Here is a 21,554-nt window from a genome sequence, read left to right on the forward strand (position 1 = left end):
GAGCACATTTCAACATTGTTCATTGTTTTATTATTTTGAAAAGTGGAGGATATACATTTCCCTGATGCGGCTTGATCACTGAGCATTTGGTCACTAAGAAGGCTGTTAAGAGTGGGTCAGGTCAATCTTACATTTCCTTCTTAATGAAAGAACTTCTTAAGCTAAGAGTGACTCTGGGAAACACATCCTTCTTTCACAGCATTCTTGAGAGCGCTCCTAAGAAGATCTTAGCACTTAAGAGCTTCTTAACGAATCTGGGAAAAACGGCCATTGTTGTGTTTCTGTTGTGCCTCTGCCCATATTTTTGTGTCACAGTAACAGGATAGGAGATCATGATCAGTGCCTCATCAGCTGCCTTTGTGATATGTCTTTTCTATTTTAACTCCTGTTTAAATCCTCTGATCTACACGTTTTTCTATCCATGGTTTAGAAAATCTGTTAGACTCATTATCAGGCTTCAAATACTGAAGCCTGACTCCTATAAGGTTAATATACTGTAGAGAGACACTGAGAAGTGACTGAAAGAATGAAATGTTTTTGATTATTTTAATGTTGAGTCAACCATTTAGAGAACCTCAAAGTCAGACCAGGTTAGTACTTCACAGATTTACAAGTAAGTTAATGTCTTAACCTGTAAGGTGACAGCATATGTTTACGATACCACAATCTCTGTAGAGTCTTGTTGTGATTTTTGCAACCCATGAGGACTGAATTAATTTCTAGTTGATGAAAAGTACACTGCCTGGCCAAAAAAAAGTTGTCACCAAAAAAAAAAAAAAAAAAAAAGGTCACACACTCTAATATTTAGTAGGACTGCCTTTGATTACAGCACACATTCACTGTGGCATTGTGTTGATAAGCTTCTGCAATGTTTATTTCTGTCCAGCGTTGCATTCACTTTTCGCCAAGATCTTGCAATGATGATGGGAGAGTCGGACCACTGCGCAAAGCCTTCTCCAGCACATCCCAAAGATTCTCAAAGGGGTATCTGTGGTGCTCAATCCATGTCTGAAAATGATGTCTCATGCTCCCTGAACCACTCTTTAACAAATTGAGCCCGATGAATCTTGGCATTGTTATCTTGGAATATGCCTGTGCCATCAGGGAAGAAAAAATCCGTTGGTGGAAGAACATGGTCATTCAGTATATTCAGGTAGTCAGCTGACTTCATTCTTTGGGCACATAATGTTTCTGAAGCTAGACCTGACCAACTGCAGCCACCCCAGATCATAGCACTGCCCCCACAGGCTTGTACAGTAGACACTGGGCATGATGGGTGCATCACTTCACCTGCTTCTCTTCTTACCCCGATGCAGCATCACTCTGGAACAGGGTAAACCTGGACTCATCAGACCATGTGACCTTCTTCCATTGCTCCAGAGTCCAATCTTTATGCTCCCTGGCAAATTGAAGCCTTTTTTTTCTGATTAGCCTCACTGATTAGTGGTTTTCTTAAGGTTACACACCTGTTCAGTCCCAAACCATTGAGGCTCTTGCCTATTTGGTTAGTCAAAGCCAGGTGGTGACTTTTTTTTTTTTTTTGGCCAGGCGGTGTATAAACACCTCTCACACAGTACCTGTTCAGTTAATATAGGGATAAAGTTACAGATAGTGAGATTTTTCCCTTAACTAGAATAACCCTGGTAACCAGTTCTAGAATGTTGAAATTATATAACTGCAGTAACAATGGAAAAACATAGATATCCATGGAAGCATGTAGGTAACCATGGTAACCAGTTTGAGAAAGTTGAAATGTTTCAACTAGAGTAAACATGGTAACCAGTACTAGAATGTCAAAATTATATAACTAGACTAGAGTAACAATGTGTGGCCGGGTAGGTCATCCCCCCCGGTCACTGCATGGCTTGGTGCCAGCTGGTGCAGGTTAATTGTTGGGCAGCGCTGCGGGTGATTAAAACCAGGTGCCGTTGCGCTATTGTTATTTGGCTCTGGGGCTTCATCCTCCTGTTCCGTTGATGGCTGGGAGCGACGGTGTGCCAGAAGGAGCGAGCGGTTCAGAGGGCACGTGTTGGGTGCAGTAGTGGCTCAGTGGTATGCTGCTCATATTTGTCTGCTGCTGCAGTTTTCCATCTATTGTGCTAGTTGTGACACTTTCTCTTTTGCTATGCAGCAAGGCCACTGTAATCAGCGGCTCCCACTCTCTTAGTTCTGCACTAATATAGTTGGCATCCTGGTGTGTTCCGGTCATCGGCCACCACGACTAGGTTGCTGCTGTCCTGCTGCTGTTCTAGAAGGTTTAAATGTTATGACTAGAGACATAGATATCCCTGGAAACATGTTGTTGAACATGGCAACCAGTTCTAGAATGTTTTAACTAGAGTAACCATGGTAACCAGTTCTAGAATGTTGAAAGGATACAACTAGAGTAACATGGGAACGCATGGATGTCCATGGAAACAAGTCGGTAACCATGGTCACCAGTTCTAAAATGTTGAAATGTGATAGCTAGATTAACAATGGTGATCAGCTCTAGAGTGTCAAAATGTTTTAACTAGATGAACCATGGTTATAGTAATAGAAAGTTGAACGATTGTAACCAGTTGTAGAATGTTGACATGTTTTAACTAGAGTAACCATGGTAACCAGTTCTAAATGGTGAAATGATGTAACACTACCCTACAGTAATAAGGTTCTATCTGACATTGTTGTCAAAATACTGTCGGGTCACTGCGTGTGGCCACAGCTGCAGGTTCAGTGTGAAGGCATCACACCATTATCGGTGCCCACACCGCGAGATCCAGTCTGAGTCAAGCCAAGTTTCACTCACCTGTCTTTTCTTTTGATTTAAATAATTATTTTCCTTTCCAAATTTAAATATTAGAGATTGTTGTATTATAATTCTGGTCGCATTTAGTTTAGTACTTGTTTGCTAATAGTTTGGGTTATTGTGTATATTGTAATAAGTCGATTTGGGGTTAAGACATTTTTTTTTTCAGTGCTTTAATATTTGATTTCTAGACTATGTTGGTTCATATGGTGATTGTTTTTACTTTCCTTTTCTTCAACTCCTCGGTTTTAGATTGAAGTTGTTATTTTTTTTGTTATAAATTATTTCTGTTCTTGTTCTGATGTTTTCTTTCAGGTTTCTTTGCTACTAATTGATTGTGTATTTGGTTTTCTTTCTTTCTTCATTGAACTGTACATGGCCCCAGATGTCCCCACAGTGTGCCTTGTGTTAACTTTGTGTTTGTCTCTTGTTTTACAACAGGTGCTGAGGCCAAAGCGAGTGGCAGCCCTCCCCTGATAGTGGTGGTGTTTGACACAGTTTTCGGTTGGTTGACTTTTTGAGTTCCCTGCTGCTGTGGTAATCCCCAGCCCTAGTTGGGTTCGTTTTGTTTCTTTTCATAGTGTGGTGGCTCCATCTGGCTATATCCCCCCCCCCCCCTTGGTCAGCCAACCCTCATTTATTTTAAAGTAATTTTGAGCCAATTGTTAATGAAAAGAATATTTCTTTAAAACCACGTTCTCTGGGCCTCTTGTGATTCAACAAACCTGTGTTGGCCTTGAATGGCTATTTCCTGGGTCAAAATCCCAGGTGGTGTTGTTCACAACGCACATTACACATACGGACGCTGACACTCACACATGCTCATGCCACACATGGAAACACAGATATCCATGGAAACATATCGCTAACCACGTTAACCAGTTATAGAAGGTTTACATTTTCAAATAAAGTGAACATGGTAACCAGTTCTGAAATATTGAAATATGCAAGCTAGATTAACAATAGTGAAGAGCTCTAGAGTGTCAAAATGTTTTAACTAGATGAACCTTGGGAACTAGTTATAGAACGCTGAAATGATATAAGGAGAGTAACCATGGAAAAACATAGATATCCGTGGAAACAGGTTGGTAACCATAGTAACTAGTTTTAGAATTTTGAAATGTTTTAACTAGAGTAACACGAAAACTAGTTCTAGAATGTTGAAATGATATAACTAGACTATGCACTGTAACCAGTTCGAGAATGTTGAAATGATATAACTACAGTAATGATGAGAAACATGTCAGTAACCATGATAACTAGCTCTAGAAAGTTGAAATGTTTTCATTAAAGTAAACAGGGTAATTAGTTCTAGAATGTTGAAATGATAAAGAGTAATGATGGAAAAACCTATATATCCATGGAAACATGTCGGTAACCATGGTAACCAGTTCTATAAAGTTAACATGTTTCAACTGGAGTAAACATGGTAACTAGCTCTAAAATGTTGAGATGATATAACTAGAGTAACCACTGTAACCAGTTCTAGAATGTTGAAATGTTTTAACTGGAGTAACCATGGTAACCAGTTCTAGAATGTTGAAATGATATAACTAGAGTAACAATGGTAACCAGTTCTCAAATGTTGGAATGATATTACTAGAGTAACCGTGGTAACCAGTTCTAGAATGTTGAAATGCTTTGATCAGAGTAACCATGGTAACCAGTTCTAGAATGTTGAAATGCTTTGATCAGAATAACCATTGTAACCAGTTCTAGAATTTTGAAATGATATAGTTAGAGTAACCGTGTTAACCAGTTCTACTAGAGAAACAAAGTGAACACACAGATAACCATGGTTACCAGTTTAAGAATGCTGAAATACTTTGATTAGAGTAACCATGGTAACCACTTCGAGAATGCTAAAATGTCTTAACCAGCGTAACCATGGTAACAGATAGATAACCGTGGTAACCAGGTCTAGCATGTTGAAATTCTTTGATCAGAGTAACCATGATAATCAGTTCTAGAATGCTTAAATATTTCAAACAGAGTAACCATGGTAACCAGTTCTAGTCTGTTGAAATGATATAATTAGAGTAACCATGATAAGCAGTTCTGGAATTTTGAAATGTCTAAACTAGAGTAACCGTGGTAACCAGCTCTAGAATTTTGAAATGTCTGAACTAGAGTAACCGTGGTAACCTGCTCGAGAATGTTGAAATACTTAGATCAGAGAAACCATGGTAACCAGTTCTATAATGTTGAAACCTTTCAACTAGAGCAAACATGGTAACTAGTACTAGAATGTTGAAATGTTTTAACTGGAGTGACAATGGTAACCAGTTATACCATGTTGAAATATTTCAACTTCAGCAAACATTTAACCTAGTTCTAAAGTATTGAAATGATATAACTAGAGTAACCATGGTAACCAAATCAAGAATGTTGACATGTCTTAACTAGAGTAAGCATTGTAACCAGTTCTGCAATTTTGAAATGATACAATCACAGTAACCATGGTAACCAGTTCTGGAATGTTGAAATGTCTTAACTACAGTAACCATGGTAACCAGTTCTATGATGCTCAAATGTCTTAACTAGAGTAAGCATTGTAACCAGTTCTGGAATATTGAAATGCTTTGATCAGGGAAACCAAGATAACCAGTTCTAGAATGTTGAAATGCCTTCACTAAAGTAATCATGGTAACTATTCCTGTGGAATTTTGAAATGATACAATTAGAGACATCGTGTTAACCACTTGTAGAATGTTCAAATGATTTGATTAGAGAAACCATGGTAATCATTAGTAGAACGTTGAAATGATATAACTAGAGTAACCATGGTAATGATTTCTAGAATGTTGAAATGCTTTGATCAGAGCAACCATGGTAACCAGTTCTAGAATGATGAAAAATTTCAAATACAGTAACCATGGTAACCAGTTCTAGAATGTTGAAATGATGTAATTAGAGTAACCATGGTAACCAGTTCTACAAAGTTGAAATGTTGTGATACGAATAACCATGGTAACCAGTTCTAGAATGTTGAAATATTTCAACTTTAGTAGCCAATTAGACGTAGAAATTCTTCAATCAGAGAAGCCATGGTAACCAGTTCTAAAATGTTGAATGGTCTTAACTACAGTAACTCATGTAACCAGTTTTAGAATGTTGAAATCATGTAACTAGAGTAACCGTGGTAACCATTTCTAGAATGTTGAAATGCTTTAATCAGAGAAGCCATGATAACCAGTTCTAGAATGTTGAAAGGTCTGAACTACAATAACCGTGGTAGCCAGTTCTAGAATCTTAAAATGATATAACAAGAGTAACCGTGGTAACCATTTCCAGAATGTTGAAATGCTTTGATCAGAGAAACCATGGTAACCAGTTCTAGAATGTTAAAATGATATAAAAAAAAGTAAACGTGGTAACCAGTTCTAGAATGTCAAAATGGTATAGAGTAATCGTGGTAACCAGTTCTGGAATCTTGAAATGATATAATTAGAGTAACCATGGTAACCAGTTCTAGAATTTTGAAATGTCAACCAGAGTAACCATGGTAGCCAGTTCTAAAATGTTCAAATGATATAACTAGAGTAACCGTGGTAACCATTTCTAGAATGTTGAAAGGTCTCAACTACAGTAACCGTGCTGACCAGTTCTAGAATCTTGAAATGATATAACAAGAGTAACCATGGTAACCACTTCTAGAATGTTGAAATGATATAAATAGAGTAACCGTGGTAACCATTCCTGGAATGTTGAAATTCTTCAATCAGAGAAGCCATGGTAACCAGTTCTATAATGTTGAAAGGTCTTAACTAAAGTAACCATGGTAACCAGTTCTGGAATGTTGAAATCATGTAACTAGAGTAACCGTGGTAACGAGATCTAGAATGCTGAAATGATATAACTAGAGTAACCGTGGTAACCATTCCTAGAATGTTGAAATGCTTTGATCAGAATAGCCATGGTAACCAGTTCTGGAATGTTGAAATCATGTAACTAGAGTAACCGTGGAAACGAGATCTAGAATGCTGAAATGATATAACTAGAGTAACCATGGTAACCATTCCTAGAATGTTGAAATGCTTTGATCAGAATAGCCATGGTAAAGAGTTCTGGAATGTTGAAATGTGTTAAATAGAGTAACCGTGCCAACCAGTTCTAGAATTTTGAAATGATATGATTAGAGTAAGCATGGTAACCAGTTCTAGAATGTTGAAATGTCTTAACTAAAGTAACCATGATAACCAGTTCTAGAATGTTGAAATGCTTTAATCAGAGTAACCATGGTAACCAGTTCTAGAATGTTGAAATATTTCAACTGGAGCAACCATGGAAAACAGTTCTGGAATGTCAATTGATATAATTAATCAATCGTGGTAGGCAATTCTTTAATGATGAAATGTCTTAACTAGAGTATCTATGGTAACCACTTCTAGAATGTTGAAATGCTTTAATCAGAGAAACCATGGTAAACAGTTCTACTATGTTGAAATGATATATCTAGATTAACCGTGATCACCAGTTCTGGAAAGTTGAAATCGCTTAACTAGATTAGCCAAGGTAACCAGTTCTAGAATGTTAAAATGTTTTGATCAGAGAAACCATGGTAACCAGTTATAGAATGTTGAAATGCTTTGATCAGAGAAACCATGGTAACCAGTTCTAGAATGTGTAAATGCTTTGATCAGAGTAACCATGGTAACCAGTTCTAGAATGTTGTAACATTTCAAATAGAATAACCATGGTAAAAACTTCTAGAATGTTGAAATGTCTTAGAGTAATCATGGTAACCGGTTATGGAATGTTGAAATGTCTTAACTAGAGTAACCATGGTAACCAGTTCTAAAATGTCTAAATTATATAATTAGAGTAACCATGGTAACCATTTCTAAAATGATGACAGGATAGAACTAGAGTAACCATGGCAACCAGTTCTAGAATGTTGAAATGATATAATTAGAGTAACCATCGTAATCATTTCTAGAGTGTTGATATGCTTTGATCAGACAAACCATGGTCACCAGTTCCAGAAAGTTGGCCTGTCTTAACTAGGGAAACCATGGTAACCAGTTCTAGAATGCTGGAATGCTTTGATCAGAGTATCCATGGTAACCCATCCTAAAATGTTGAAATGTCTTAATTTGAGAAACCATGGTAACCAGTTCTAGAATGTTGAAATTATGAAAGTAGAGTAACCGTGGTAACCAGTTCTTGGAAGTTTAAATGTCTCTACTAGAGTAACCATGGTAAAAAGTTCTCAAATATCGAAATGATATAACTAGAGTAACCGTGGTAACCATTTCTAGAATGTTGAAATGTTTTGATCAGAGTAACCATGGTAACCAGTTCTACAATGTTGAAATGATATAATTAGAGTATCCATGGTAATCCGTTTTGGAATTTTGTGAGTCTTCTGTGTGTCTTAGAATGGTACAATGCCTTAAAGAAACCATGGTAACCAATTCTAGAATGTTGAAATGCTTTGATCAGAGAAACCATGGTAACCACCTCTCGGATGTTGAAATGTTTCAACTAGAGTAACCATGGTAACCAGTTCTATAATTTTGAAATGATATAATTAGAGTAAACATGGTAACCAGTTCTGGGATGTTGAAATTTCATAACTAGGGTAACCATGGTAACGCGTTCTCGAATGTTGAAAAGCTTTGAGCAGAGTGACCATGGTAAACAGTCCTAGTATGTTAAAATGACATAATTAGAGTAACCATGGTAACCTGTTCTAGAATGTTGAAATGTCTTAACTAGAGTAAACATGGTAACCAGTTCTAGAATGGTGAATGATTTGATCAGAGAAACCATGGCAAACAGTTCTAGAATGTTGAAATATTTCAACTAAAGTAACCACGGTAACCAGTTTTAGAATTTTGAAATGTCTTAACTAGAGTAACCATCGTAATGAGTTCTAGAATGTTGAAATGCTTTGATAAGAGTAACCATGGTAACCGTTGTATAATGTTGAAATGATATAACTAGACAAACCGTGGTAACCAGTTCTAGAATATTGAAAGGTCTTAACTCGAGTGACCATGGTAAACAGTCCTAGCATGTTAAAATGACATAATTAGAGTAATCATGGTAACCAGTTCTGAATATTGAAATGCTTTGATCAGAGAAACCATCCTCTCCAGTCCTAGAATTTTGAAATGATATAACTATAGCACCATGGTAACCAGTTCTAGAATGTTCAAATGCTTTGATCAGAGAAACCATGGTAACCAGTTCTAGAATGTTGACATGATATAACTAGAGTAACCGTGGTAACTAGTACTAGAATGTTGAAATGATATAACTACAGTAAACGTGGTAACGAGTTCTAGAATGTTGGAAAGCTTTGACCAGAGTAACCATGGTAACCTGTTCTAGAATGTTGAAATGTCTTAACTAGAGTAAACATGGTAACCAGTTCTAGAATTTTGAAATGATTTGATCAGCGAAACCATGGCAACCAGTTCTAGAATGTTGAAATATTTCAACTAAAGTAACCATGGTAACCAGTTTTAGAATTTTGAAATGTCTTAACTAGAGTAACCATCATAACCAGAGTTCTAGAATGTTGAAATGCTTTGATAAGAGTAACCATGGTAACCATTGTAGAATGTTGAAATGATATAACTAGACAAACCGTGGTAACCAGTTCTAGAATGTTGAAATATTTAAACTAAAGTAACCATGGTAACCAGTTTTAGAATGTTTAAATGTCTTAACTAGAGTAAACATGGTAACCAGTCCTAGAATGTTGAAATGATATAATTAGGGTAACCATGTTAACCAGTTCTAGAATGTTCAAATGTCTTAACCAGAGTAACCATGGTAACCCTTTCCTCCTGCAAATCACATGTAACATTTTTCCATTTTCCCCTCAGCTTATAGGGAAGTTTCATCACAATGTTTCTGAGGTTGGATGGCAAGTCAAACTCTTTCATGTAGATGATTTGCTGTGTTAAATTGCAGCAACCTTGAAGAAACAGAGAAAATGATAGCAGTGCTTCAACATCTTCTGGCTTTATCAGAGGCCAGTTAAGAATTATGTCCATATAAGCAGAAGCAATTTTGTACTCATTGCCAAAATGTCCAGCAAGAGGGTATGTAGCTCTTTTATACCCTTGAACAGGGGATAGATGCTGACAACTCTTCACCAATTCTCTTGGCTGCCCCCTGGTGTATTGCTCCAGAAAATTCAAGCAGTCACTCAAGTTATTTGTCTGTTGTTCAACACAGTTTTCAAATAAGCTCTAATAAAGGACTGAAACTGAAGAGGGTCACTGTCAATCACAATAATATTTCCTTGTTGGCAGAGCAGATGCAACATTTTGTTGAAACAACAATGCAGTGATGTCATTCTGTTTTTGCATGATGTTCACAATATCTTTCTGGGTGTTATCATTGCATACTGCATTCAGATATGATTCACGTTCTGTCTGTTGATCATCATGATCCACTTGTGTTGTTTGTGCTTGGCTGCTATTTAACACTGATCTGATCACCCTTTGTTTTAATGCAGAATGTTTTTTTAGGCCTGACAGTGGCAGCCTGTGTCACAGGTTGAGGGTTATTCAAAGCACCATTCTTATCCCTTTTTCTGGAACAAAGCAATCAGCTTTAGGATTCAGTTAGCTTGTTCTTTCAAAATATGAGTTAATTCCATCTGATCCTTTAGAACCACACTGTGAATTAATCTCCAGCACATGATACTGGATGAGGAGTATAACGACTGGGAAAACGACAACAATGGTTTGGACTCAAATGCACGACTCGACAGAAATGCGAGCAGGAAACAATAGTCTTCACTCAGAAAATGGGTATGGGTACATGGGTGGTCCAGCAGCGGAGGCAGACAATACAGGCAGGGATCAAGCATTGGTGCAGTCCGTGGAAACACTGTCATGTCATGTCATGTGTATATGTCACAGTGAAATTCGTTCCTTTCATTTAACTTATTCCTAAATAGCAGTGGGTAGCCACTGTACAGAGGTATTGCCTTGGTTGATGGATGGAGAATTAACATAATATACCTATTATTGAAGGTGAGGGAAAGTAAAGCACCTGGAAGAAACCCAGAAAAACACTGGTGGGAACAGGAACTCCACACTGAGCCACCATCCTAACCCAGTGATGAACCAGAAACCTTTTTAGTTTCATTTGTTCCTATTTACCATAATCTTAATATTAATTCTAACTTCCATAGATAAGTAGAGCATTTGATTTGTCACTCCCACTTAGTGCAAATTCATTCTTTTTCATGATGAACACTGAGATAGCTATAGCTTTTCATACAAGTCCATCCGTGGCACATTTAATATCTTCATATGTTAAAGCTTTATTGAGCTGCAGTTTGAATGTATGGTTGAGGAAATCTTAAATTAGAGGGGAGGGGCTAATGAAGATACTAATCAGAGCAAATGTGGAAGGATAGTCCAAGTGAGGCAGAATCTTAGAGGAGGGGCATTAGAGCTAATTTGGTTATATCATGTCTAGACTTTGGTCAAACACTGCCAGAGCTCAGCAGGTTCTCCTCTCTCTGGTGATGGAGACTTTGGAGGAAACTGGCCTCTGCTTTCCACAACTCCTCAACAGCTCCTGCAGGAAGCCAATACGTCCTCACTTTGAGACCATGCTGATTTACATTCTGCTGTCCTTCATCGCTCTGCTCACTGCAGCTCTTAACCTGCTGGTCATCATCTCTGTCTCCCACTTCAAGTAGACACTCATTAACTTATGAAACTGTTACATAGCAAAAAGCATATTTTTTGTGTACTTTCAGCTGATGCTCAATCTGCTGTTATCTGAATAACTGATGCGTTAAATACTGATAAATACATATTATATAATATTTCTGGTCTTCCATTCCAGGCAGCTCCATACCCCCACCAACCTCCTCCTCCTCTCTCTGGCTGTCTCAGATTTCTTCGTGGGCCTCCTCATGTTTTTTCAAATTGTTCTCATAGACGGCTGCTGGTTCTTTGGTGACCTCATGTGTACTCTGTATCAGTATCTAGCATATGTTATAACCTCTGCCTCAGTAGGAACCATGGTGCTCATATCTATTGACCGCTATGTAGCTATTTGTCATCCTTTACATTTTGCCACCAATGTCACTCAAAAAAGAGTTCAAGTCTGTGTTTATCTGTGTTGGATGTTTTCTGCTCTTTTTCATAGTCTGCTGCTGAAAGGTATCCTGAAACAACCAGGCAGGTATAACTCCTGCATTGGAGAGTGTGTGATTATAATTGATCATGTTGCAGGATTTGTTGATCTCTTTTTGACCTTTATAGGTCCTGTCACCATCATTGTGGTTCTGTATATGAGAGTATTTGTGGTAGCTGTGTCTCAGGCTCGTGCCATGCGGTCTCACATTGCAGCTGTCACCCTCCAGAAGTCAAGGAAAGTAGCCGCTAACAAATCTGAGTTGAAAGCAGCCACGACTCTTGGTGTTGTTGTAGTTGTGTTTCTAATGTGTGTATGCCCATATTATTGTGTTGCTCTTACAGGCCAGGACACCATGTTCAGTGCTTCATTTGCTTACTTTGTCATTTGTCTGTCCTATTTTAACTCCTGTCTAAACCCCCTGATCTACACCTTTTTCTATCCATGGTTTAGAAAATCTGTTAGAGTCATTGTTACACTTCAAATACTGAAGCCAGGCTCCTGTAAGATTGAGATACTGTAGAGAGACACTGACCGAAAGAAAGACTTTTCTGTTTTATAGGAATTATGTTTGAATTTGTTCAGAACCTCAAAGTGACAAAATTGCTTTCTAGCTGATGAAAAGGATTAATACATCTTATACAGTATCTTTCGGATGAATATAAGGCCAAAGCAAGCAGTTTGTCAGCTCATTGTCAACACCCAGCAATTCTGCATGATTTTTTACGTATAATGTTTAATCAATTTTAAGAAAGCAAAAATGCATAATATAACATGAGCTTTGTGGTTGTTCATTTTCTTTTCCATTTTTTTATAACATCAATAAAACACTGCATCCATGATATGTGTATAAGGCAGTTCATTAATGAGGCAAAAACTTGTTCAAACACGTACAAAAACAGGAGAAAGAGAACTCTGAGCTGCGGCAAAGAAGGAAGGAGCAGCAGGGAAATACCTCATCGGCACCCAGAGAGTTCACTGGAGTCTTTTCAGAGGTAGGGGATATCCAGGCTTATACAATTAGATAAATATCTTGGTCAAACTGATTAAATATTATTCAGTGGTATGTCCACAGTATTAGAGGCTATTATCAATGCAATGTCCACAATCCCTTGATGTTATTTGATGTTATCTGGATTTTGAGCAACCGGTAGTTAATGTATAAATGAGACCCCAGCACACTAGAGGAGAGACATCAGTTCAAATGTTACAGGAGAAAACAAATTGCTAGATACGTTATATGATCAGAGAGATCTCAGCAGGTCAGTGTTTTCTGGACGCCCATAAAGTTGCACAAAAAGACGGCAGAAACTTTTTTGTTTTGCTGACATGAGGTGCAAGGAGGCTTGAAATTTATATATTTGGGCGTTCAAAATCCATTTACTATTTCAGTGCTGTATACAGAGAGGTATCCATGTAACATTGGAAACATTATGACACTCAACTAGATCTAACCACTCTGTTATACAAGCATACAATTAAGATGGTGCAGCATGCAAAGCTGCTGTGATTAGACCCTCCAGAGAATAGCCCTTTTCACACAGAGTCACCGTATTAGCCCCACTTCGGAGGTTCACCGATTCTCTGTCGTTTCTTGTTCACATAGAACCAAACAGCTCCAGTGTTAAGCCACACCAGTGTGTAGTTCTCACAATAAGCTGGCGCTGCGGTTCCAAAAGAGGCATGACATTACACATCATGATGATGTTTGTGTGATTTGCAAAATGTTTCCCCCCTGTGTGACCATGTGTCCACCTGTTAATCTATGTACCCACTGACTGTTTCTAATTATATGGATGCTGTTATAATGTGTTGTGATTGAGGTCCCACTAAACATCCTGGAAAGTGATAAAGTTTTCTGCTCTAAATTATATAAACTCCATCAGTAAACAGGACCCTGTCTGACTTTCTCACTTGCGGGGAGAGATGATGTTTTCTTGGGGGAAGTTCAATGAAATCTCAGTCAGGAGGGTTGACCATCATGGGGAATTTTTTTGAGACAGTCACTACAACAACGCAGTAGTTGAAGGAGATGAACACTTGGTTAGTTAAAGTTCTTTGCAAGGAACAAATGCCATTTTGTGGGCAGAAATGTGATATGGAGTCGGTTAGACACACAGGAAACTTCTCCAGATATAACTGCAGTATTTTTTTCCCTCATATAAGTTGCGAAAGACACTAACCATTACATAGGGCCCTCAGGTAGTGCAGTTTATTCAATCTCCCAGAGAACCTGATCAGGCAGTCAGGTTTTGCATGTCAGCCCTGTGTACTGATTTGTCATTATTTGTGATCTGTACTCATCCTTTTTTACTCTCTGTCCCAGGTAGCCGGTATTGATAAAGGATCAGAATAGAACAGAAAGATGTCATTGTCCATCCCAACAGTGACATAAATTCTCCTTCAGGCTCAGCAATACGATTCACATTAAAACACATTTAAGACACATGTATTCTTGAGCTTGTATAGTTATTGCCCCTCACTGATAATGAACCAGTCAGTCAATCAATAAATCTTTATTTGTACAGCACCAATTCACAGAAATTTCTCTTATGACACTTTGCAATTTGAGTAGGTCTGGACTATGCTCTTTGATTATTCATCAAGTCCAGTTAATGAGTATGAAACACCCACACAACTCAATAGTTTCCCAGTTGTCATGAAGGCAATTCTGTCATGTTTCCATCAAACATAAAGTTAATCCACTGGGTCTTGCCATCCTCAGACTGAAGCAGATGAAGACGTTTGTGTTGATTCTTGCAGGCAACACCTGTGCTAATCTTGGTACTGGCCCTCCACTTGGTAATCTCTAGTATCATTAACTCGAATCACTTGGGTCCTCCTATAATCAAATCTAAAATGATAAATAGCATCGCGCCGAGTCGTACACATAGCAAGCTCGTAGCCCATTAGCCCATGAGCTGATGCCAGAATCACAACCGACTCGTCGTAGCACTAGGTCATGAGTCACGATGCCAGAAACATACGTAGCTCACGAGCCTGCACCGAAAACACAGCAGCAGACTCAGGGCTAGCATCTGCAATGAGTGAATGAAGTGGGATTGGCTCCAGCAGCAACACCCCACAACCCTTTGGAAAGGGATAAGCGGCTATGGACAATGACATGACATGACATGATACCTCTAGAGAACTGTAAGCACCAATACAGTCAAGGGTGTGTCCTCAAGTCAATTTTACCAACAACCTGATGCCCACAATTGCAGCAACTCCTCCACAGGATATTGAGTTCAGAAACACTGTGTGACACTGTTTTAGTGCAAAGAAAATTATTGGCACGTTAAAAGGTTTCGTAACATATAAAGAGGCATTCAGTAAAGGTGGTATGCAGATAATGTCACATATTTTGTTTGACTGGAGCTCTAATTTAAAATTTTGATGTTTAATCCATGTTTAATTTGTCCATTGATCTAGTAACCCCACAGAAAAGGAAGACATTCTTTGTTGTCAATATACACTCAGACTCCACCATAATGACACTCAGCGTTTAACTCATCCCTGATGAGCAGTGGGTCGCACAGTGTAGGCTCCAGTTCTAGGACTATGTCTTCACTTCGCAATTTAGTTTGTTGATAATATAAAGACTAAATTTTATTATTCCTTGGTTATGACTGAGAAGCTCATAATAGAAGAGAGGGTCTCTAGAAGATTCTAAACAAAGCAAAAGTGAAGGGACATCAGTTTCCAAATAAGGCAAAACATTGGAGGAGGGGCAAATGTAGTTAGGTTATAAAATGCCTAAACTTTGGTCAAAAGCTGTCAGAGCTCAGCAGGTTCTCCTCTCACTGGTGATGGAGACCTTGGAGGAAACTGACCTCTGTTTTCCACAACTCCTCAACAGCTCCTGCAGGAAGCCAATACGTCCTCACTTTGAGACCATGCTGATTTACATTCTGCTGTCCTTCATCGCTCTGCTCACTGCAGCTCTTAACCTGCTGGTCATCATCTCTATCTCCCATTTCAAGTAGTCACTCATTCATTTATGAAAAGCATAGCAATAGCAGTAAAAACTTTATTTTTTGTATACTTCCAGCCTAATGTCTACCTGCTGTTATTTGAACAACTGATGAGTTAAATATTGATACATATGTCGCTGGTCTTCCTCTCCAGGCAGCTCCACACCCCCACCAACCTCCTCCTCCTCTCTCTGGCTGTCTCAGATTTCTTCGTGGGCCTCCTCATGTTTTTTCAAATTATGCTCATAGATGGCTGCTGGCTACTTGGTGATCTCATGTGTACTCTATATTATGTTTTAGACTTCTTTATAACTTCTGCTTCAGTAGGAACCATGGTGTTTATATCGGTTGACCGCTATGTAGCTATTTGTCATCCTTTACATTACTCCACTAAAATCACTGTGAGAGGAGTTGCACTCGGCACCTGCCTTTGTTGGGTCTGCTCTGCTCTATATAACAGCCTTATAATGAAAGATAACCTGAAAGAACCAGGCAAGTATAACTCTTGTCTTGGACAATGTGTGATTATAATTGATCGTGTTGCAGGACTTGTTGATCTCTTTTTGACCTTCATAAGTCCTGTCACCATCATTGTAGCTCTGTACATTAGAGTATTTGTGGTAGCTGTGTCTCAGGCTCGTGCCATGCGGTCTCATATTGCAGCTGTCACTATTCAATGTTCGGTGAAAGTAACTACTAAGAAATCTGAGTTGAAAGCAGCCGGGACTCTTGGTGTCGTTATTGTCGTGTTTCTGTTATGCCTCTGCCCATATTATTGTGTCACACTAACAGGACAGGACACCATGCTCAATGCCTCATCAGCTGCCTTTGTGATATGTCTGTTCTATTTTAACTCCTGTTTAAATCCTCTGATCTACACCTTTTTCTATCCGTGGTTTAGAAAATCTGTTAAACTCATTGTCACGCTTCAAATACTGAAGCCTGACTCCTATATGCTCAATATACTATAGAGAAACAATCACAGTGAGAAGTGACTTAAGGAATAAAATGTTTTTGAATATCTTAATGTTTAGTCAACCATTTAGAGAAACTCTAAGTCAGACCAGGTTAGTACTTTACAGATTTACAGATAAGCTGATGTCATAACCTGTAAAGTGACAGCATATATTTACAGTACCACAATCTCTATAGAGTCTTGTTGTGATTTTTGTAACCCATGGTGACTGAATTAATTTCTAGTTGATGAAAAGTATAAACACCTCTCACACAGTTAATATAAGGGTAAAGTTAGTGAGATTTTTCCCTTGAAAACACAAAGCAATGCTGCATGTCTTATTTACCTTAGTTTTGATGCTGTAATCTGTACTGTATCAATAAAAAGCAGAGATGTATTGCAATATTACGGGAGCTGTATTAACTAACTTCATCAAACACTATTAGAAAGACTTGTGATGTGATATACAGAGCAAAAGAGAATATTAGAGGATGACCAGAATTCATCCTAACCAGCGTTTTGGGAAATGGTTTTGAACAATGACGAGTCTAAAGGACCTTATAATCCGGCCTCACTTCAAGTTACTGAAAATGAAATATTTAGGAATAGTGAGAGTAAGCTTTGTTAGATTAATTCCTCAGACTGCATGGTTGGTTCTAACACATGCTAATGAACTAAAAATTGTGAGAGCAGCATGCCTTGCTAGCGGCCCCTAAAGTGCAGCTGCCACAATCATTTTCACCTAGATATATGAAATTTAGTACACATGTGTATCATACCTAGATGGATTCATGCAGGCATAGGATTATTATTTATTCCCACAAAAAGGGAGCTGTTGTGCCTCTACGGTTTGATAAAAGTGACAAAGTGAAAACACTTACACAATATTAAGTTATCGTCCTGTCACACAGCGTTGAGGTTTTGTCTTGTCTGGGCCTTTTGTCTTGTGAACTTCCTGTTTTATTTTGAAAGTCCCCTCTCATTTCAGGTCACTTGCCCTTCCTTTTGTGTCCCCAGTCTGAGTCATACCTGATTACTGATGATTTCCACCTGTTCCCCTCTTCCTCATGTGTTAAATAGCCTGCGCCTTCGTTTGTCTTGTGCCAGTGTGTTTTGTATTTTTTGTTCACCCCAGCCTTGTTCACAGCCTTACCAAGCCAAGATTCCACATTTGTATTTTCTACTTAATTCCTCTTAAATTAGTTGGTTAAATTTTTCTGATTGAGCATAGATAATTTTCATAGTCGTTTGTTTGCCTCCGTTGGAGTGCCTCTTTTTGTTTGATAATTTTTATGATCAGCCGATAGAGCAGTTAAGTTTGTAGCCTTTTGCTTTGCTTTCTGTTAAGTTTTTTAACAGAAAGCAAGTGTGCCAGTGTAGTTCAGTTATCCTCTTTTTCTTTACCTCCCTGGGGAGTGATTTTGTGTTCATTTTTTGATTTTACTTTGAGGTTGTTTGCTTCCTTGTTTGGTTCTGTTTTGTCTTCTTTTGAGATTAGATTTTGTGGTTTCATAGCCATTTCTTTGTCACCTTGTTTAAGAGCTCAAGTGTGAATTTCACAATAAAAGCCTGCTTGAATTGCCCTAATTCTGCATCTGAGTCCTCTTTCCTGCCCAGGCCTGACAAGTCCCAGCTACCTGTCACAGGAAATGAGACAATACTATTCTCCCCCTAGCTGGTTGGCCAGAACTGTGAGTTTTCATTGGACAATGTTGCCGTTGTAATAGTATTTGTCAAGAAATGTGTATATAATTGCTGTAACTTGGGTGTACTTGGTCCAATCTTCCCCTAATGTGATGTTCTTGATAAGACTCCCAGCCCTACGATATCTACATGCCTGAGGAGCTGAAGTCAATGCACCACTTCATAGCAATAGGAAGTGAATCTTTTGTGACATTTTCAAGGTGTGTTCTACCTTTGATATACTTTGACCAAACATGTCATTAGCCACTGAGTGGATGCAGGACCTGACATATAGCTGATTAGCCATTTTTAACCAAGAAATCTCAGTGCTATGAGAAATCAGAATACAACTGTTTGTGTTGGAGAAGATGCATCGAACTCCAACTGCAGTCACTGCATCAAATGTGGAGGCTCAGTTAACCCTGCAGTTCAGGAGAAAAGGGGTCATATCTCTTTACTCTTTTTGTTTCCTATTAGTGTCCTTAAATCTTTTCCCTATACGGCCTTTCGCTCCTGCCTTATATGTACAGTTATGGTCTTCACGTCAAGGGGGTGAAAATAAATACGCTTACTACAACAAACTACTTATGAAAATAATTTGACAGAACCTGTCATCACAATTTTGTATGGACTCTGCCCTCATAGAATCGACAATTTTTAAAAGTGTTTTAGTTTTCAGTAACAGACTGAGATACTAAATTTAACACTTGTATATCAAGTTTCAAGAACACGTGCCTCAAAAAATAACAAGTGGTGGCTGCTGCAGAGCCAAATGGGTAGAGCATGACCTGGTTTAGCTCAGCCTCTCAGGTCTAGTTCCACCCTCTTCTTCTTCTTCTGATAATTACAAGTGGTGCCCGCTGCGGAGTAGTGTTGTGTCGGTCGTGAACGTGTCGTTTGAACGAACAAATCTTTTCAGCGAACAAAGTGAACGGGATCACTTCATGGACTGATTCGCTCCTTTCTCAGTTCAGTTGAGCTCAGCCGCGAGCATGCCGGCCGGGAGTGGAACTGTCACGACTCAAACAGAGAACTGTGAGGATGTGATTCTCATTTGCGCTGTGATTCATTCATGATTCGCAAACCTACTGCACACAAGGAACTGATGCTGAAGACGTGATTCTTGTTCACGTACTGTGCTGAAAATAGCGCTGTGTCACTCACCCAGGGCGGAGGAGATGATTCACATTCAGTAACCGTACTGCTAAAATTAGCCCTGTGTTGCTAACATCCGTGTAGCATCATCTTAAGTGATTTTACTGCACAGTAAAAGTCATTCACGTTCGCGAACGTGATTCTCAGCAGCTGCTGTCACTTACGTTTGTGAATGTGATTCACGTTCACGCTGATTCAGTGACAGCGCGAATGTGATTCATGTCCTCAGCAGGTCGTTCGCGAACGAGGGACGCCAGGAGGTGAATCATGTTACCCCTGTGATTCGTTCATGATTCGCAAAACCTACTGCAGGCAGAGAACTGACGCTGAGGATGTGATTCTCGTTCATGTACTGTGCTGAAAGTGGCGCTGTGTCTCTCACTCAGCCAGGGCAGAGGAGATGATTCATGTTCAGTAACATTAGCGCTGTGTTGCTAACATCCACATAGCATCATGTTAAGTGAATTTACTGTGCACAGAGGACACTTTCACCGTGTAATAATTTTAGTGCATGTATACCACTCAGAGCAGCGCTGCATGTCCCGCAAATGATTGTGTACTATAGTTCCTGAACGCACCATCCCTCAGTAGGTGATTCTAGAGGTTCAGTACAGTAAAAAGAACTGCCGTTCCCATCACTGCTGCAGAGACAAATGTGCAAGGCCATGAAGTAGCAAAACTGGCAGGGAAATCTGTTTTTTTTTTTTTTTCTTTTTTTTTAATATCAATATTTTAAATATCATTACTTCTATTGCACAAGTCAGGATGACAGTATGTTGACATATCAATCTGGAGTGTACTTGGGTAAGTTATTGAACCCCAGACTGCTCCTGATGTGCTGGTCAGCACATTGCATAGCAGCCACCACCATCAGTATATGAATGTATATATGAAGTACATTAAGTCACTTTTGAAAAAAAAAAAAGTCTGATAAATGCCCTAAAATGTAAATGTAATTAGGGTGCTGCATGAGGGATGGACAGCACCGAGAGTCCTTGAAGAAAAGAAGATGGGTAAAGAGCTTAGATTGCTTACAGATGGCTGGCAGAGGGGAGCAGAGGTTCCCCTGAGCCCTGTGAGAGCTCTGGCTGTTTAAGTAGTTTTGTACACATCCATTTGTAATAGTGTGTTTGTATGTTCAAAATGGAGCTGTGTGTATGTGTTTGTATATGACTTTCCATCTTTCTGCATGTTGTGTGTATGCATGTACAATCTACCCACATTCTCCCAGGTGACCCCCTTCCTCCGTGACCTCCACTGGCTTCCTGTTGGGGCCCTCATATGAGTCAAGATGATGGTACCTCCAAACACTGGTCAGACCACAAGTTCAAACAAGAGTGCTTCATTTTACTACATCAGCTCGCTGGCTGGTACCCCTATGGCTGAGAGCAGCCAAAGTCCGCTCAACGAAGTTGCGACTCTTCTCTGTTTTGCCACCTCAGTGGTGGAACGAAATCTAGACCAAAGATACAACAGCAGAATCTCTCTCCATCTTCCATGAAAGACTTCAGACTCATTTTTACAGACTTCACCTCGACCCCGCATAGCATAACTTGTATGTTCATATCTTCAGCACCCTAATCATAGCACTTATGCATTTAAAGTGTCCTTGAGAAATAGCAGCATTACATTCCCCTTTCACTATCCTCGTGATCAGTTTGTGAGCTTTACAAATCTTAAGTGCCAGTGCCGGGCCATCTACTGCTGGTCCTGAGCTGCAACAATCTTCTGTTTTTGTGTTCCCCTTTTCACATCCCCTGTGCTGCAGCGTTTCACAGTTCCTTTGCTGCAACACCTGTCACCTTTGTTTGTTTCAGCAGCATTATGTTTTCTTGGCTCCACTGGCTCACTCGCCAGTCTCCTGGACATTCCCACTCAC

At 39.1% G+C, this 21,554-nt stretch overlaps 2 protein-coding genes across 2 annotated transcripts; both read left to right on the forward strand.

Moving 5' to 3' along the window:
- The first annotated feature begins 11,288 nt into the window (after window positions 1–11,288).
- Window positions 11,289–12,431, forward strand: LOC119025924 (trace amine-associated receptor 13c-like). Its single transcript, XM_037109955.1, has 2 exons — window positions 11,289–11,461; window positions 11,615–12,431. Exons 1-2 carry the CDS (start codon window positions 11,289–11,291, stop codon window positions 12,429–12,431), a joined length of 990 nt encoding a protein of 329 aa, XP_036965850.1.
- Window positions 12,432–15,717: 3,286 nt separating this feature from the next.
- LOC119025988 (trace amine-associated receptor 13c-like) lies at window positions 15,718–16,853 on the forward strand. The gene is made up of 2 exons (XM_037110043.1): window positions 15,718–15,890; window positions 16,037–16,853. The coding sequence occupies exons 1-2, from the start codon at window positions 15,718–15,720 to the stop codon at window positions 16,851–16,853; spliced, it is 990 nt and encodes a 329-aa protein (XP_036965938.1).
- Window positions 16,854–21,554: the final 4,701 nt, after the last annotated feature.

The sequence above is a fragment of the Acanthopagrus latus genome, chromosome 9 (genome assembly GCF_904848185.1).
Source record: "Acanthopagrus latus isolate v.2019 chromosome 9, fAcaLat1.1, whole genome shotgun sequence".
Taxonomy (NCBI): Eukaryota; Metazoa; Chordata; class Actinopteri; order Spariformes; family Sparidae; genus Acanthopagrus; species Acanthopagrus latus.

Coding starts and splice junctions, on each gene's coding strand:
- LOC119025924 (XM_037109955.1), top strand. CDS start 11,289: ATGGAGACTTTGGAGGAAACTGGCCTCTGCTTTCCACAACTCCTCAAC. Junction 11,462..11,614: donor ATCTCTGTCTCCCACTTCAA/GTAGACACTCAT, acceptor CTTCCATTCCAG/GCAGCTCCATACCCCCACCA.
- LOC119025988 (XM_037110043.1), top strand. CDS start 15,718: ATGGAGACCTTGGAGGAAACTGACCTCTGTTTTCCACAACTCCTCAAC. Junction 15,891..16,036: donor ATCTCTATCTCCCATTTCAA/GTAGTCACTCAT, acceptor CTTCCTCTCCAG/GCAGCTCCACACCCCCACCA.